Raw genomic sequence first — 18,892 nt, 5'->3', positions numbered from 1 at the left:
ATTTTAGTAAAGCAGAGTACAGTTCAAGTGCAGCACGGGCTTTCTCGTCTCTTGCTTATCCCGGGATTTGCTAGGAGATATTTTAATTTGTAAGCATATAAGCCTAACTATTCAGGAAAAAATAAAAACTAAAAAGTAAAGCAGTGTACAATTCAGGAAAAAATAAAAAATATAAAGTAAAGCAGTGTACAATTTTCACCTGAATGCACCAGTGTAATCTAGATGTTGGACATTTATTTAGATGGCCATTTCCATGGCTAGCCTGCTGGGGAAAATCACTCCCTACTTTGTAAAAATCTCTTTATAGCTTCCTTGGTGCAACATTTACTGACAGAAGGGACTTCTATGACATTAACTTGAATTATGCTCAATAAACTGAGCCGATACGATACATAAATTTGGTAAATAACTAAATCTGCACAATGCATACTTTATTTTTCAATTAGCATTCTGCAAAAATTAAATCATAGGAAATGAACCAAAGAATCATACTCTTGGATATCTAATAGTTACATGGTATGCAATATGTATATCTATCTTCCCCGAAGGACATCTTCTGTATAATGTATCTCCAATCAAGCTGCATTGTGTGTTGAGAACTTGAACTGATGATACATGCAGCTTATATGATCACGATTTGCTCTGCCATAGTGGCAACACGGGAATCGCTGGAAGAGACTGGAGACTAACCACTTTTGAGTCTAGATTCAAACAAAATGCAACTGTGAGACTTCATGTCGTATACTAATTCTGGCACCTGCTCAAATACTGGATCACCATCCATGGAAAAAAATTCCGGGTATGACAGAGCTGTATCAATCAAACATCGCCATTCCATGTTTATTGGGGTTGGGGGTAAAAGAATGCTCTCTGACTGATCTCCAGCATTAAAAGCAATAAACATGTTACCATTTAGACAAGGTGCAGAGGAGGTTGGCTGGATTTCTTCGTTACAAACCTTCAATGTCATGCCTAGGAATTTGCTTTCTGGGTCCTCCCAATTTGGAGGATTCAGATCAATCCCACACCACTCAATCTTCTCTTCTTTTAAAAAGTTCTTCTTCTGTAGAAGGTCACTTCTCCGCACTCTCAGTGAACTCAGGAATGAAATAAACTCTGTGGTCTGAGTGCCAAAGCCAGTTTTTAGAGAATCCCAATTAAAAGGTTTTCTGTCTGCATATGCAGGAGAACCACCAGCAGATTGACCGCATTCATCTCCCATATTTAGGACAGGAACTCCTAATGAAACAAACAATATGAAGAGAAAATTTCGAACTTGTCTTAGTCGTATTTCAAGTATAGCAGGATTAGTTGTTGCACCTTCTACACCACAATTCCAACTTAATTCCGAAGCCAACTCACTAGCACTAAAACTGACCAAGTCTACAAGAGAGAGTCCAGAATTTCTGGCAATAAAATTGAAAGAGAACGCTGGGCCTCGACCAGCCGAGAAGTTATCTCCACTCCCACAAAGCCTAGTTGCAAGGTTACTAAGAAGATTCTCACCTCTCAGATACTTTCTTACATCCTCACAAAATTTTGTATTTACTTCTGCCCATCTCTTCCAGTGAGGAAATCGTACAGCCTTTGGCTCTGCATCATGTGAATCCCAACAATCTGCAATGACTTTGACATTTGAGAGTATTGGATCAAACGCAATCGCTTCGACCAAAGGAGGGCGGAAGAGGGTCTCACCGTTACACCCTCTCAATAATGAAGCGGCATTTATGAAACAGAAGCCATCAATATGAAACTCAATCACCCAATGCCGAAGGCTATCCAAAATCAACTGCTGGACAACAGGGAAATTACAATTTAGAGTATTTTTGTGAATACCATCATACACTTTTACATAATGATACGATGAGTTATCAATATCTTTAAGTGATTCATTATCAGCCATATGTGTAAACACAACTTCCATGAAAACCTCTATGCCATTGGCATGTAATGTCTTCACCATTTCCTTCAATGACATTATAGTGGATGTAGGACTTTTCGAATGTCCATATATATTTTCTGGAGAAAATAGATGATAGGGAAAATAGGGTCCTTGTTGATCATTAAAAGGCAAGATGGGTTCTAATAAGACTGTATTGATGCCGAGATCTTTGAAATGCTGCAACTTCTGAGAGATACCAGCAAAAGTACCTGCAATGTCATTAGCTAACTCACTTGATTGATCTTTAGTGAAACTCATAACATTCAATCGATAAACCACAAGCTTCTCCAAAGGTATGAAGGGGCGAACGTCACCAGTCCAATCAAAATTAGGTTCCTTCTGCAGTTGTCCAAGATACTGTGGAAGCAAACTGGTACTATTATTCCCAACAATTTTAGCATATGGATCTAAAAGGACACTATCTCCTTCCCGCTTGGTACCAGCCTGACACCTATAACCATAGCTTACAAGAGGAATTGCACTATTTATTGATGCATGCCAGATGTCACCTGTTCGATTGACATAGGGATCTAAATCGATCTCGAGAGCAGGCTTAGCATTAATTGTCTTGTCAAACAAACACAAGACAACCCTTTTTGCGCTTCGTGAAAATAAGGAGAAGTTCATGGAACCATCAGGAGAGAAGGAAAGACCCAAAGGAGCTGGATACCCTGAACTGAAACCAACTGGCACACAAAAGTTTGTATCTCTGTGGCTTCGAATTTCAGAAATGCTTGAGCCATCGCTTGAACGCGATTTTAGTGTGAATGAGAGGTAAAAGGGGGCCAAATTTGCTTCCAAATTTAGCTCAGTAGCAATCTTCCCAGAAGACTTCAACAACAGCGGGGTCTCCGTTGTATTCTGTGCAGAAATTAGACCAGAACTTCGATGATCCATAGGCATGAAAGATGATGAATCGGATCTATACATTCCCCAAACCATAAGCAGATCACTATTGCTCTCTGAAAGTTGCGGGGATGAAACTTCGACATAGACACTGTAATTATTATTCTTCATTTCAATCCACACCTTCACCAGATCACCACTTTCTGTTCTAAATAGATATTTCCAGACCTTATCTGGAGTGTGAAGAACAAAAGATTGTGAAGTGATCAACACATTTTTCCTGTGTTCATGATAAGACCTAGTTTCCGCACTCATTGCAACTCCTCCAAAAACTAAATTTCTTTGCCCATCCTTTCTTCCTAAACTTTGTGCCACTATTCTCTTAGAGGTGATGCCACCAGCAAAAACCAAATTACTTGAATCAGTGGCTCGACCATTAAAGCCATTTGATCTTATAATAGAGGATACCGGAAATGTAGCCATCAATAGATGTTAATGATGGTAAAACCACGTATATGGACATAAAACTTGCTGCAACAAAAGGATTCCTCTATCTGATTTTCAACCTGGTAGTGTCTAAAATAAGAATAATTACAATGTTTTAGCCTAACAAAACATTAATATTATACTTAATATTTGTAAATTATGCTTAAAGTTCAAATTTTTATGCAGCAACACATCATTCAAGTATGATTACAACAACACAAGAGACTCATACACTACACAAATATCACAATGTAATTAAACTAAAGCCAACCAACACTATATTTGACTACAACCCAGTTGAGTGAACTTGAATATACACACAGATACACAATCAAGCTTTGATTTTTCTTAAAGATAATAGTAAAATGAATGATGGGTAAAGCACAGTTCACACTTAAATTACATAGATCCTAAAAATAAAGAATACCCAAATCAAGAAAACCAAAAAGATTAAAACTTGAACTTACATCATTAAGATTTATAGAGAGAAGCTGCAATGTTGAAATGAGAGAGACTCAAAGAAGCCAACTTCAATTATCTGGGTAATAAAATTTCAAGAATTTTTCACACTTTTCAAGGCAGAAATAAAAGTGTCCTGAAATCAAGAACTGAAGTACTTGTAGTTTGTGGGAATTGCATGTTATGCAGCTCAGGAATCAAGACAAGGCCCATATCTATTCTAGCTAAAAGATGACCATTAATAATGTTTTGTTTGTTTAAATTATTATGTTGCCACACAAAGCAATGTCACTGTGACTCCTTTCTCTTTTTTTCTAAAAAAAAAGTTAAATTTATTTTTGGTGCTGTGCTATTAATTTTCCAAGATCATTTCACAATTAGGAAATAAAATTGGAGAAAACGAGGAGTATTTCATTTTAAAAATTAACCCGAAATACAAGTCGCTTTATTTTTTTTTACTGGCTTTGTTACCTATTCCATTAGGAACTGCAGATTTTTGTTTATTTTAATGTGTATAAAAGTTACAATTTCATATTTTTTATTTTTTTTTCTTGAATTAAAATTTAATATGTATATTTTTATTTAGGAAAAAAAAATTTGAGAAATGATTTGTGAAGCTATCATTTTTATTGACCTTAATAAACACCTAAAAAGTCAAAAGAACTTATATTTTGGGTTATATTTTGAGACAAACAGAGTCAGATTTATGAATACGAATGAAGCAATACTATGAGCATTCAAGAAGAACATTTTTTGTCCGAATGTTTATAAGTATTTTGATTTTGATTTTCATGTTTCCAGATTTTATTTGTAACTTGAAAATTAAAATAATGTACTTTTCTAATTAAATGACAGTTCATGAAGTGGTAAATAGAATTCATCACTTCTATTAGTCACTTTGTAAATAAGATAATCTATTGTCTCACTAGAGAATTTAAAAATCCCTTACATAAAAAGCATGCGAACTTAGCTGTGGGTTATACAATCAGATTTTAAAGATTTAGAAGTATTAATAATGCATGAATTATAATAAATTGCAGCTGATTTAATTTGAATTTCACTTAAGTTCACTTTATCTCAACGTGTTATGCAGAATTGGTGATTGCAAAAGGTTGCTTATGTGCCTAAGATCACGATACAAAGAAATGAGACAATCATCTCATACATCACTATAAAGTCCCAAAAAATTGTTCACACCAGGCATGATCTCAGCTCCTATTCTATTTCCTAATCTTGACAATACATTTTTCGTATACATATAATCTAGAGTATGTGCAACTGTGCAAGTATACAAGGTGAGTAATTCGTTGTTTGTCCTCATATATCATCATCTCAAAAATAGTTTTTGACTGCTTTGACTAGAACCATTTTTACTTCCCATTCGTGAATTTCTCTTGGTTGCAACGATAATTGGGTCACTCTCTTCGTCTATAACTGGTCTTTGATAATCACCACCTTTGAAGACTGGGTGAATATATGCATCTTCAAGGTACACTTGCAAGTTCAGGTCTGGTTCCGTGGCCCTCTCTAATGTGTCCTTAATCACTGCATCCTGCAATTCGATAAACAGCATAACAAGTCTTAAAACCTCAAGCGCAAACAAGATGGAATGCAATCAATGTTACCCTCAAAATGTATTGCAGTTCCAAACAATCTGGAACTAGGAATAGGAAACAAGTGTATGTGTCAGGAGCTGAGTTTTTCTAACTAAAATCATTGTGTAGATTGAAGGAATTTTTTTTTTTTTTTGCCAAGGATTGAAGGGAAAATTGAAGTAGAAATACTTGGAGAAAAAGTTGGTGGGGAAATATTTGATTTTCCTATCATAATATTAACACACTTAAAATGAAACAGATCCAAGTCTAAAATTAGTTTTAATAAGGATAGTAGACTCGCATTGACTACCATGTCTAAACATGACTATTCACTTGATATTGACTTGGCTACTGACATATACTAACAACTGAATAACCTATATACTTGTTTTTTTTTTTTTGACAAATATGGCTTATAGCCTTACAAATGAGTATTTGTTCTCAGAAATTCTCGGGGTGAGCGAGGATCGAACCCAGGATCTGGGACATGGTAATAATCTTCATATGCACATGCTATGATTACTAGGCCATTTTATGTAGAAACTCTTCCCATGCTTCTCTATATTAAATTTTGTATATAGTGGTGACACTAGGCAGCAGTGTATCCAACAGAAAATAATCACGCCAAAATTAGTGCTAGAATTAGCTATTAATTTCTATGATAAGCTATTATAACTTGTACATATAACCTGAACTTACCTGTAATGGAAGTTTTAAGAATGCTGATTCGAAACGGCCCTTGCAAAATAGATGAAACCAAATTGTTAAAAGAGGGAGGGCAATTAAGAAAGGCGTTGTTCTGGCTGCCTCCTTTGTGCTCAATAATCCCAGAAGCAAAAGTTGAGATATAACCTGACCAATTAATATGCGACGGTGCACATCTGGCCAAAATGAGGCGCCACTCTCGTATTTTTGATCGTAAACATTGATTATCTTGAAGTGAAAAACATATCAATTAGCTGGGTACAACCAAAAATATAGAAACATAACGTAAGAGACTTGGAACCATGTATGCATAGAAATGTAAGACATCTATAAGATCCATAGTCATCTAACATATCTAATTAGCTAATTAACTAGGTTCCAAATTTAAATATGTAATCGCAGCTAACAAAGTAGTCCTGTCACAAGTTACACCCCTTAACTATGATCATTTCCTGATCAAGATTTTTTTCAGATTAAATTTCCTGATTATTTTTTCCCCTAGAACACACTCCCTTTATCTGGATAATTACAATAAGAAGAGTAAAGAACTTGCTTAGCAAAAAAAATAAAAGAACTTGCTAAGCAAAAAAAATAAAATTCATCCATTCATGTACATAAAATGCTATAGATCCATCATCGTTTTCTATTAAAGCATGTGCATCCATCCAAATGCTAACATATGGCAATTAAAAAGCAAACATACCTGATGGCGAAAAACCACATAGGCGAAGGCAAAGAAAACAATAATGAAGGGAAGAAGTATAGGAGAGACTGGTGCGTACACAAGTCCCAACAGAAAATATAACTGAAGGCGAGGTTCTGTTATAGAAAAAGCCAATGAACCAGGATCCATCGCTTCTTCCCTGTCCTTTTCTGTCTTCACCAGAAATGTATTTTTTAAATGGAAAATAACAAAGGGGACCAATCTGAGGATCTCCGCAGCAATTCCAGACCAACCATCGACCATTACATAGGATATAAAGAAAGTGGCTTTCATTGGTATGGACACGCCAATGGTTTTTGGTATCCTGCAAGGAGGGCACAATTTTGTGGTTCAATATTCTCTCTATGACTCGTGAAATTCTCACTAGACAAAAAGGCAGATCTTTTTATAAGATAACCTGATGATTTTGAACACATACTAAAAGAGGCACAAATGGGTCACTGTACAGATTTGATATTAACTGACAGGCCCAATGAATTTTGAAACAGGGGTCAAAATATCTAACTCAGAACAAAAAGTACATCAAGTATAATTATAATCTATAAGTAAGCTTATATCTTAATTGCAGCAACATAACATCATATGAGTTTTTAATCGGGATTTTTTTCTAATTGCCTCATTTCTGCACCATTACATACTCCGCTTTCTTGTAATTGTAATATCTTAAAGTCCAATACTGAAATTTGGGATACACCAGGCAGAATATAAGTTTAACATTTAAGTTAAATATTATGACATTATGAAATCAAAAGAACAAGTTTCACATCATACCAATAATACAAGTCTATTAGCAGGACCACTTCGAAAGGTAATGAAGTTCCACTGTTATAAGGGTACATAAGATTTTAAGTAGAGGAATTCATGATATGTTCTTCCATCCAGTCATGTCCATTGATGTTGTTATTTCATCTTGATCATAGAGGTCAAAGGTCAAAATAGTGTGCTTTCAGAGTGTTGCAAAATTTAAGATCATTCAGCTCAAACAAAAAACATGTGGAGTATGCCAAAAGTCAGACATGGTTAATCAATGAGGAGCAAATGATATTATATAATTATAAGCTTAGTTAAAATGACATTATAACATACTTGTTTATGTTAGCCAGCACCTCGAAAAGGATTTAACTATTTCCTACTTGGCAATGATGAACCCTAGAGATTATGGGTATAGATATATCCTATTGACCTGAGTGAGCAAACAAAAGATAGATTCTATTGAGGGACTTAAGCTGTGGCAAGGACTATAATCCCCAATATAAACAATTTTCACTCATCCAATCATGTCTAATCCCTTTAAAATAATCTGATGGACTGTTCTTTATCAATTTCTCCTTTCTGATCCATTTATGGGGATTAATTATAAATTTCACACAGTGGTTACTTGTCTGGAACTCGTTTCACTTTGTTACTTGTCACGATTCAGTAAAATTCATAGGAAGTTGTGCATTAAACAGTGTAACCTTAGCTTTAGCTTCCATTTCTCAAACTATGGGAGTACTTATTTATTTATTTTGCAAAAACTGATTAAGAAATATTCTGAACCTGGTAAAAATTCTGAAACAACAGTTTATCGTACAATGAACAGTTAACTTTGAGCCCCGAATCCAGATAATCTATACACAATTGGGTCTAAACATCTCCTGAAAAGAAATTTATTTAGCCAAGGAGCTCCACTATCTCACAAGGGAAAGATTTTTAACCCAAACTTAGCCTGAATTTGACACCCTTTACCCAGCAAAACCAATGTGATGCACTAAATAGTCAGCCTTACTCAGTGGTTGTTGCCCAAGAACCAAGTACCAAAGCAGTGGAATTACCAAAATAAAGTGCACAACAATACTACCAACGTGGGAAGAGGTGTTTATTAACAAGAAAATGTAAACACCAAAATAACAGCAAATGCTGAACCTTCTATTCTCACTTAAATATATGTTCATAATTGAGCTCAACTTATTCCATAGACATCCAAAAGAATTGTCAAGCAAAATAGTAGAGACATTATTTATAAGAATCAAACAAGAAACGCGAGTGTTAAAGCATTACACAAGGATACATACTCTGCTGGAGCCTGATGCAAAAACTGGTGGAGCTGTTGTAATGCAGTTCCTGTAACAATGCTTCCAAGAAAGACATTGACTAGTATGAACTTATGATATTTGGAAGCTGACATTCTCTCTAAAGATGAAAGAGATGTATATCCTTCTATTTTGGACATAATCATGAGTATTGTTGGAAGAATAATGAGAAATATCTTTAGTGCGATGCCTGGAAGAAACCCTTGTATGAAAGACTTGATGGTATTTCTGCGAAAGAAAATATCATAACAGAAACGTAATAAGCACCTCAATATATTGTCAGGAAAGGGTAATACAAATAAATTAAACATAAGATTGTGGAAATGAGGAAGCACTAATTTTTGCATTTATTTGCAATGTAGATACCCTAGACATGTGATACTTCATTCAAGGGAGCTCCTATCAGGTTATGTCATTTAAATTTAAAACACAGACATGTGAGGTATTTTCCCTATGACACTAATATAAACATTGTTCTTCAAGTGTGTCGTGAAATTCTGGTGATCATTGCATAAAATTTAATATTTGGCAAATAAAATATGTCAAATTTATATCTCAAATAGATATATAATATATTTTACCCAGACAACTATACTGTACTTATTCACACACTAGACAGTTGTACCTATTCACGACAGAAGCCACTGATGTTAACCATCTAAGATGATTGTAAGGAGTAAACAGTGTACTTCAGTACAAAACTCATATTTCGATATTTTATTTATCAGTTTAATCTGTAGTAATGATGTGATGTCATTTACCACCATATCTCGCTAGCAAAATTCTATATATAGTAAAAACCACTCTTTTTAAGCACATTCCAATATCAATTTTAAACTATTTTATTTTTAAATAGTGTTGTGCATACCAAAACCTATGTGTGAACAGGTAAATCTGTCAGCATTTGACATGAACAATTTATATTTTTCTCATAACTCATTGATTCAATATTTCAGTATTAAAGTTCTGCAACTACATAATACTATAAAGAAAATGGACATCACTTTACCCTAGATAAAATTAATTAATTCCGACAAGAAAAATAACTTACGCTTCTATTACTGGCTTCAAGAAAGGAAGGACCTTCTCGATACCCTCTATGTTGGCAAAAGACTGAACAATTGCTATAGGTAGCATAAAGAAAAACACAAGAAAAAAAAGAGCAACAGCCATGAGCAACCTTCGGACACTGAGTTCAACATATGGTATGGCTAAGTTTCTCCAATACACATCACGTGGCTCAGGAGCCCATTCAGTCAACCACGTGGTAGGATTACGTGATTGCTGGGTTTGAGCACAAACAGCCGCTCCCCATCTCGACTTAAATGAAACAAATGCAGCAGGAATCACTGCTTTAGGGTCACTTATAACCTTTTCTCTTTCCGCAACTTCCTGAAAACAGAAAGTGTCAATCAGGGTCAAGGACACAAGCCCTGCTCAAATTGATTGTGCTGTTCAAAGACTTGAGACTGGTCATTTAAGACAACCAAAACAGGGTATAAAAAATCATTTATTTCTTCTTGTGACGCGGTTTAGCAGGTTCACATGTGCATAATAAAATATGGAAAAATACATGATCCATGATCAGATGAATTTAGGCATAGAGCTTCTTACATAAGAGCAGTTAATTCAGCTCATAATATCTCAATATAATATTTTGCTCCACACCCTAAGATATTACTGTAATTTGCACAACTAATTATTAAGACTACTGACCTTGTATATTTAAGTAGATAATTTAAGAAATAAATATATTTTTTAAAACAAGTTGATAAGGTTTACATAAACCCAAATACATATCTGTATCAAGAAGGTTTAAAATTGTTACTGCAATAGAATGTCTAAAATTACTGTTTAATTCATCTTGTACGTTTCTACGTCTGTAGCTTTCTTGCATATGATATAATATAAGGGCTGGTCAGATGATCTCTAGATGAAGTGAGATAAACTTGTGAGGTGCATTTATGCTGGGTCAGAGGGAAGATGAATAAGCCCACCCAGTTGAGCGGTGGGAAAGGAAACTCTGTCACTTGACAACGAACACTGTGTGATACCAGGTAACAAAACATACATTATAAGCATTATAACCTTACATATCAGCAGAACACAAAGTTAGATCGGGGTGAGTAACCAAAGTATCATCCATATCCCATATAATACTAACATTGTTGATTGAATAGTGCAACCATCAGAATAAGAGAGAAATGGAAAATCAAGACAAACTGATGCCAAAGATCCATTGCCCCCTCTCCTTAGTGCTTCACATGTTATTTAATATTAAATTTCCTATTCAGCCTTTCCACGTTTTTCTGTTTCTATAACAAAAAGAAATATACAATTATATAGTTAATTGACTCTAAAGTATATCCTAGTACGAACACAATATTAGGAGCATTACATAATTACTTCTAATAGAGCTATTAATTCTATCTAGACAAGGGTTCCCTATATATGTCATGGCCCAACTTTAACAAACTGAAAGATAAAAAAGTTAAGGATTTTTCTAGTGCTAAGAGTTAGTGCTTGATGAGCTGTCCACAAAATATTGGTGGAGAGCTCATTAATAATGATGGACCCCTTTGCATGCACAAAAATCTTCACCAATAAAATTTTTATAACTCATCAATCACACTTTCTTAGCATGTGCACATGGGCACACACTAGACAAACCGAAAAGTTAATCCCTAATAGAAGTACTGGGAAGATGAATTCTAGGAGCCCTGAAAACCATGAACAGACTTAGCAAGCAGAAAAACATGGGAATCCATCTGTTTCACTTATTATAGAAGATTTTAAAAAATCAAAGGCTGTTCCCTTCCAATTCAAATACTCTAATCAACTGTTAATCCAATGTACTGTAAAATCTCTTTATAATTGATTCATATTATCACAAGTATTGCTTGTTAGGGATGTTGGTTAGTGATAAGTGTGTTCTTTTGTCATTTGTGCTTGGTTTTGTATTTAAAATTTGTGCTACTGCCAGCCTTTAATTGTTAATAGATGAGGCTGTAGGCTAATGATTGTTGTATCTAGAAATGAACAATATAAACAAAACTAATTCTTGCTTAAAATTTGTTTTCAAATTTATGTACTCTAACCCTTATTACGTCATTCTCCAGATTTCTTTTCTCTGCTCCCTGGCCTACCCCCATAAGACTACTAATTTCTATAACTGAAAATGAAACATGTATGCAAGTTCTTCATGGCAATATCAAATATATAATAATATGTCAAGAAACAAAAGATTGTATGCATATGTTAACTTACCTCTTCGCTCAGCTTATCTATTTCAGCTGTATAGTAGGCAATTGCATCCACTCTCTGTCCCCAAAGACCCCAAAAACCTGTCTATACACATGAACATGGTCTGAGTTCTTGCCATCGATTATTGAAAAGAAATTTCGGTAATTAAGTTACAAACTGCAATACAGCAATAAAATGTTAATAATCCTTTGAGAGAAGAACAAGTTGAGCTGGTACCTTGACAGCTGGCTTTTTTGAAGGATTTCTCTCATATTTGTTCTGGTAATAAGTAAGCCAATTATGCAAACTCTTCTTATTTTCAACCAAAGTAGCAAGGCGGTTTGCGTTGTATACTACCTGACAGTTTAGAACAAAGTTATTTTACATAAATTCTAAGGAAATTAATAATTATATAACTTAAACTTTTAGCCAACACATAGAAAATTAAATTTCAAAATTATTTCTATGACTATTAAATAACAAATAGAAAACCCCATTAGTTGAATCTTCCCAAACTCGCAAGTAGTAACCCTAGCTATGCATAAAATATCTCCATCATTTGTAAGAGGTACTAATTTCAATATAATAACAGATATGCTGACCTGGTGAGTAAGATAATGATCAGAATGATTAACGCAAAAGAAGTGATCAACATGCTCGCTAACTGATTCATCAGGATCCACAGGGACATTTTTCACAAGGACCTGCAACAGGAGTTAAAACTGATTAGACATCCAGGCAAATTTTGGGAATTAGAGTGTCATATTTCGTTTTTCGTAAACTCATAATACCAATTTCATTAGCAGTCATGGCATATCATTTCACAGAAGAAACACCAGACTTTTGAATTGATTTATTTTAGTTTGTTTGTTAAGTATATACTGAAAATCATATTTTTTTGGTAATCACAGCAGCTAATATAGAAATCAATTGTTTCATTGCAAAAAATAAAAGATGTCCAGGTTCTTTTCCTACTAATGGCAGTACCTCTTACATAAAATACAAACTCAAGAAGTATATAAACATATAAAGACATTCACATGGATATATAAGTGTAAAAAAAATGAGAAAACAACCAACTCTCCCTCTCTCTCAAGTCATAGTCACTTTCCCTTCTCCACAAAAAACTTCAGCCCTCGCACCTTTAAATGTCCGGATTTTTTCTTTATTGCCCAGTACAACATAAAGTCATCCCGCGCTCTTACGTACACATACTCTTCCACAAATATAATCAATATAATTTCAAGCAGTAAAGAGTGTTTATTGAGTGGTCTTCTTCGTGCAAGAATCTGTGTGAAAGAACAGCATACTCTGGGATATTTTTATACAGGGATGGTGTGATAAAATAACTTGGCATAGACACAAAATGGCTTGAGGAAGCGGCCTCCGTGGCTTAACACAGAATCCATAAAAATATTATTCACTTAACTCTTAGATTTCGAACAGTTCATACAACAATATCTATCATGAGTACATCACTATACTTTCTTCTGTATTTGGCTTTTAGTGAATCACATAATCAAGATCCCTTGATTCTTTTTTGATTCCCGTGTCTACAAGAATATGTTCTGCTCAGTGGCCTTAGTACCTGTTTTAGCAAGTCAAGTGTAAAATATTTTTTTTGATGCAGACATTGTCAAATATGCATCAATGTGTATATTACGTCATAGTCAAATATGCATCAACGTGTGTATTACGTCAAATACTGGTGTATTTTATACTCGCAAATCCACATTCCTATACATTATTAGGTGTATTTGACCTCCTCTCTCTGTAGTAGAACACTTTATGTATCCACGTAGCACTATAGCAGTTCAAACCTGCACTTTCTATATCAGGTACTTCCTATTACATGTTAGTGTTAAATGAGTAAAAAGCATATCCTTTTGGAATTTAATGACTTCAACCACATCATACATACCCTTGTTACAGTTTCTGAAGAAGATACATCTGAGCATGTGCCCAAATACAAACAAGAAGCCGAAATTATAGACTGATAAAGTCACATTCACAGAAAAACATGCAAGCTAAATCTAATACAAAAGCCAACAAACTTACTGTATATTGATCTGGACGGCGACTTTCAGAGGCTAGAAATTGCAACCTCATAGTTGCTACGATCTGGTATTCCTTGTAAAGTTTATACCATGTCCAGAAAGAGAAGATATATGCCATTCCTATATGAACCCAAAACCTGTTGACCAGTGAAAGTTACCACATAGAAACACTTGTCCACAGAGGGTGAAGTACCGGTGCCAAAGTAAATTCCCAATCATCAAGTGGTTTAAGATATTTTTTTTAAGCAAATTACACATATAATCATTTTCTATGGTAGTCACCGTGAAAGAAGACAAAAATTGAGGGTGGGATTACCATATACGAGTACATCGTCTTTAACGGGTCCAACTGAAAAAGTCACTTTGCGAATCGAAAATGAGAATTATAATCAAATAAAATAATCTGGTCTCCTGTTTGACCCTAAAACTAATCTATATACAATTATGCAAGGATCTCAGGTTTTTTAATTTTGTCTTTACTTTTGACCTGAGAGAACCTAAATATCAGTTAAAACTTTATTGCACACATAAGATGGATCAGGAGCCTCTGCACATCTGTTGCATTACAATATATTAAACCAATATGCAAAATCAAAACACCTACTAATAATATTTATATGCATAACATGTTCCATGAAACCATATTCTAAAGGCGAGATGAAAAAATTAGTAAGATGAAATTTAGTTCTAAGACCACCTCATGTTCCAGGACAGTGCTTTCTTTATAATAAGAAAAACGGAAAAAGGATCTGATAATAATAATTAAGCAAGATATGGCAAAATATTTGGTACAGAAATCATCGTTACTACATAATGTTAATGTTATGTACTATAGTTCAACACATATTACAAGTAAATCTCACCTCGACGATCTGGGGGGAACATTCGATATTGAAAGCTTGTCAATATCATTGAATGTTACATCTTTGAGTTTCGCCAAAGTGTCGTTAGTCCAATTTACAGGCACCAAAACCACAAAAGCAAGTGCAGTTATGGGAACAAAGATTTTCAAACTGCATGAAAAAAAATGGTTACATTAATTATTTTTTAAACATTGGTTATACACTTTTTTCTGCAGTCTATGCTTTTTAAAAACTGCCAAGAAAACATAATGCTAATCCAAATAATAGAACACAATCCATTGCAGTCCAAAAATTAATATAAATGGAAGTGGAAACATTAACTCACCCAAGAAGGTAAATCCGAATATATACAGCAGAATCAAGACCAGCATGATCTATAAGCTCTGGTTCAGGCATTCGTAAGGCAGCAGGCATCCAGTTCCAGAACCTCAGGTACATTCTGGGATCTAAGTTGACAACTTTCCTCACTGTTCCTGAACTTACTGGGTTTGCCCTTATACCCTTCAAGTACCATTTTGGAAAGTAAATTCTATCGTTGATCGGTTGAAGCCTTAATATGGAATATGCCAAAAGAAATACAAGTGCAGAGAGACTATTAATTCCAGCTGCAACACCAATATCTTGCAGACTAGCCATTTCTTCCCTTATATATTATAATCACCTGAATCACATTAAACTAAAAGTATGTAAGATGCGCTGCAGTTAAAATACAATAGTAATAATTCTTCAAATGAGCTCTAATACATCCATATAATTCCTCAGAATGTCTACTTTGCAATTTACTATCATGACACAGTGACCTCACAATGATATAGGAAATGCAAATTTGCATCAATAAATATATAGATAGGTATGGTTAGCTCTGACTAGACTAGAACACATCTCATAAACTCTCGGCTATGATCTACACAACCTGCCACACATATATATTATCCCAATTTCTTACCTAAAAATCAAAAACTTTGTTTCATTTAACGTAATTTAGTACGGAATTCCATAGAAAAACTCTCTACACAACATTAACCTGAACAAATCACGAATGGCTGTCATCCAGAAAAATTGATACCAAACATACCAAATTCCTCAACAAATTTCCTTCTAATTACCAAATTACTGATTACCAATCAAATCACTCGAAAGTAAGCTCAATTAATCCTAATAAAAGATTACTTAAACATTAACAATTAACAACACACACATTCAAGGTGGCCTAGTAATAATGGACCTAAAACTAGTGGACCTCATATCTCCTCATTCACTAACATGATAAACACACACACACAACACACACACATATACACAAAACATATATAAACACACACACACACAGCTTTAAACACTCATAAAAATAAGTGCAAAAATGAAAGAGCAAAACAAAAAATGCATGAGCTACATTTAACTAATAGTTTACGATTCAAATAATATTATCTTAACTTTTCATCAACAAACACATAATATTTCCAAAATAATACCAATAACTTGTCGTTAACGAGAGCATGAAAAAACGCTACACAAATTATAAATGGACAATGCAGATAAACGACGTAGTTTGAATGTGAAAGTGAGGGATGTTAGGGTTTGGGTTGAGGGGGAGATGATAATAGGGATTCCTCGAAAATCGTGAACATGTTCGGGAACCTGTGTTCGGATGCACGAATAAATATGTGTATGCATATGTTGTTGTGCTTGTGTTTAGTTTGTATATTGTATGTATCGCTTTCGTTTGTTATATTACATTTTAAGTAATGTAGTTTTGTGTGTGCATAACGTGTGGGGGCACTTTTTTTTAAATGTTAAGTTTCCTGATTTACCCTTGGCCGACTAATTAACAACACTTCTTTTATTGCCAAAATTTTATTAACAAATCCATCATTGGATAACAAATTTAGCTGATAATTATTAATACTCTTTAACTTCTAAATTAATTTAGAGTTGTTCTACGGGTACATAATTTTGTACAAAAAAATTGTACAGAATAATATGATAATTAATATGGGATATTTTAATTGAGTTTATTGATATAAATACAGGGTTCATTCCAATTGAAACAAACCCACCATATATTATCACAGTGTACAAAATTTTGTACAAAAATCTGTACAAAAAGTAGTTTCCCTTAATTTAATACATCCCGATTTTTCTAAACTAATCATAATGGAATTTTGATAAGTTAGATTAATGCTTCTATTAACTAATTAGACTTATTTATACTCCAATGATTGGAAGACTACTCTTTAACTTCTAAGTTTATTGAGAATATCTTACGATCAATTATTTGTACCGACAAAATTCATGGATAAAAAGAGATAAATTTTTAATAATTTGAGATATTTTATCATGATCAGATAATGTCTTTAATATGATTATTTAAAGGTAATGTTATATCTTGGGGATGAATATTAAAAATTGGCAAATGGCATCAAATAATTGATTTTATTTTTGTGTATAAAATATTTTTGAATATATAATAGAAAAATGCTAAAGGGTAAAGACCCCGCTATCATGTGCCCCCATAATGCTTGCTAGGTTCTTGCAAGTGTGGATCTAAAAAGGTCGGTCATCGGTTATATGCTTCTTCGAATGTGGCACATGATGAAGGTCAGCTGATCCTTCAACTTCTAAGTGCCATTTTTCGTCGGAACAACTTATACAAAAGAGTCATTTGGTCATTTACAAATTAGGACGCCATGTTAGGAAGATAGTAACTTGTTGGCCAAGAAATATATTTTAAATGAAATTAGAGATTTGTAATTTTTAATATTAGTTTTTGTTAATTTGTTTTTTAAATAATTCTTTTGTCTCGATAAGCTAATTTTGATAAAATTATATGGAGGAATTTTTGAAGTAAATAATGTAAAAAATATAATTAAAATATTTATTTATCAAATAATTTTATTTGAAACAGTTAAATTTAATGAGCTAATTAAAACCGCTAACCCAGTAAACTAATCAAAATAATTATTTTTAACTAATATATCAAAGAGGGCTTATTTACTTGTTGAATTATAATCTTGAATCTAATTTCGGCAATATTATCACATGTTTATTTGAGTAAGTGTTAGTTTAACATGTTTTTTTTATATAAATAAACGTTGTATGATTCTATAAGTCGCTAAAATAAGGTTGCCTTCCTTTTCAAACTCAAAAGTCAGACGAACAGCTCGTCTAAAGTAGAAATAAAAATATATTAGTAAAACATTCTAAAGTTGACAACTAAAAAATAAAAATGTCCCTACAACAATTACCAAAGCATCTTCAAATTGTGACCGCTAAAAATTTGTGATATGTCGCCTAATGTTAGGGCTATGATTAAATTTTACCAACTAAATTTTACCAACTATGCAATCAGCTGCCCCCTAATTCGAAAAAAAAATGTTAAAAGTAACTATTTTTCAATAAAAATAAAAATTAACAATTTTTGAAAAAAAATGATTAATTTTAACAATTAGGATACCTAAATAAATGAGATATACCCAATTTCTCCAAACTCAGCAGCATGATAATATGACGAGATATACATGAATATTGGAAAACAAAAGTTGTGAGATTAACGGGTTACCGATGACTAATATATGTACACAGGAGGATAAACTGTTAGAAAATTAGGAATTTAGAACTTAATTTAATTATGTTCTTGATATTAATCCTAAAATTTAATGATTGAAAATTGTTCAATGATATTTGAACCTAAATTTTCATGTATGATTTTAAGAATTTTCTTAATGAAATTCATACGAAATGAGAGTTGAAAGTAGTTTGGAAAAACTTGAAATTTTGAGAATGTTTGTCCCACGTTGAAATAAATAAAGAGGGGTTGTGTGCTTTATATGGTATCACACACATGAGTAGTATACAACTACTAATGTGTGTGATGGACCATTGTGTTGTTGTGTGCTTCAC

The 18,892-nt window shown here is 33.5% G+C and overlaps 2 protein-coding genes across 6 annotated transcripts; both read right to left on the bottom strand.

Moving 5' to 3' along the window:
* Positions 1-323: 323 nt before the first annotated feature.
* LOC141683155 (isoamylase 2, chloroplastic) lies at positions 324-3,988 on the bottom strand. 2 transcript variants are annotated; one of them, XM_074487842.1, is made up of 2 exons: positions 3,742-3,988; positions 324-3,364 (listed from the first exon to the last, which is right to left on the bottom strand). In XM_074487842.1, the coding sequence occupies exon 2, from the start codon at positions 3,269-3,271 to the stop codon at positions 686-688; it is 2,586 nt and encodes an 861-aa protein (XP_074343943.1). In that variant the 5' UTR covers positions 3,272-3,364; positions 3,742-3,988; the 3' UTR covers positions 324-685. The 2 variants fall into 2 exon arrangements, with proteins under 2 accessions (XP_074343943.1, XP_074343944.1); XM_074487843.1 differs by having other exon boundaries at positions 324-3,354.
* Positions 3,989-4,869: 881 nt separating this feature from the next.
* LOC141684193 (CSC1-like protein At4g02900) lies at positions 4,870-16,684 on the bottom strand. Of its 4 annotated transcripts, none has more exons than XM_074489035.1 (12): positions 16,465-16,684; positions 15,318-15,668; positions 14,993-15,142; positions 14,131-14,266; positions 12,675-12,776; positions 12,310-12,429; positions 12,097-12,177; positions 9,881-10,221; positions 8,812-9,057; positions 6,737-7,061; positions 6,028-6,261; positions 4,870-5,285 (listed from the first exon to the last, which is right to left on the bottom strand). In XM_074489035.1, the coding sequence occupies exons 2-12, from the start codon at positions 15,626-15,628 to the stop codon at positions 5,061-5,063; spliced, it is 2,271 nt and encodes a 756-aa protein (XP_074345136.1). In that variant the 5' UTR covers positions 15,629-15,668; positions 16,465-16,684; the 3' UTR covers positions 4,870-5,060. The 4 variants fall into 4 exon arrangements, with proteins under 4 accessions (XP_074345136.1, XP_074345135.1, XP_074345137.1 ...); XM_074489034.1 differs by having other exon boundaries at positions 15,318-15,653; XM_074489036.1 differs by lacking the exon at positions 16,465-16,684 and adding an exon at positions 16,017-16,386 and having other exon boundaries at positions 15,318-15,653.
* Positions 16,685-18,892: the final 2,208 nt, after the last annotated feature.

The sequence above is a fragment of the Apium graveolens genome, chromosome 9 (genome assembly GCF_009905375.1).
Source record: "Apium graveolens cultivar Ventura chromosome 9, ASM990537v1, whole genome shotgun sequence".
Taxonomy (NCBI): domain Eukaryota; kingdom Viridiplantae; phylum Streptophyta; class Magnoliopsida; order Apiales; family Apiaceae; genus Apium; species Apium graveolens.
This window is presented reverse-complemented; position numbering and strand designations above follow the sequence as displayed.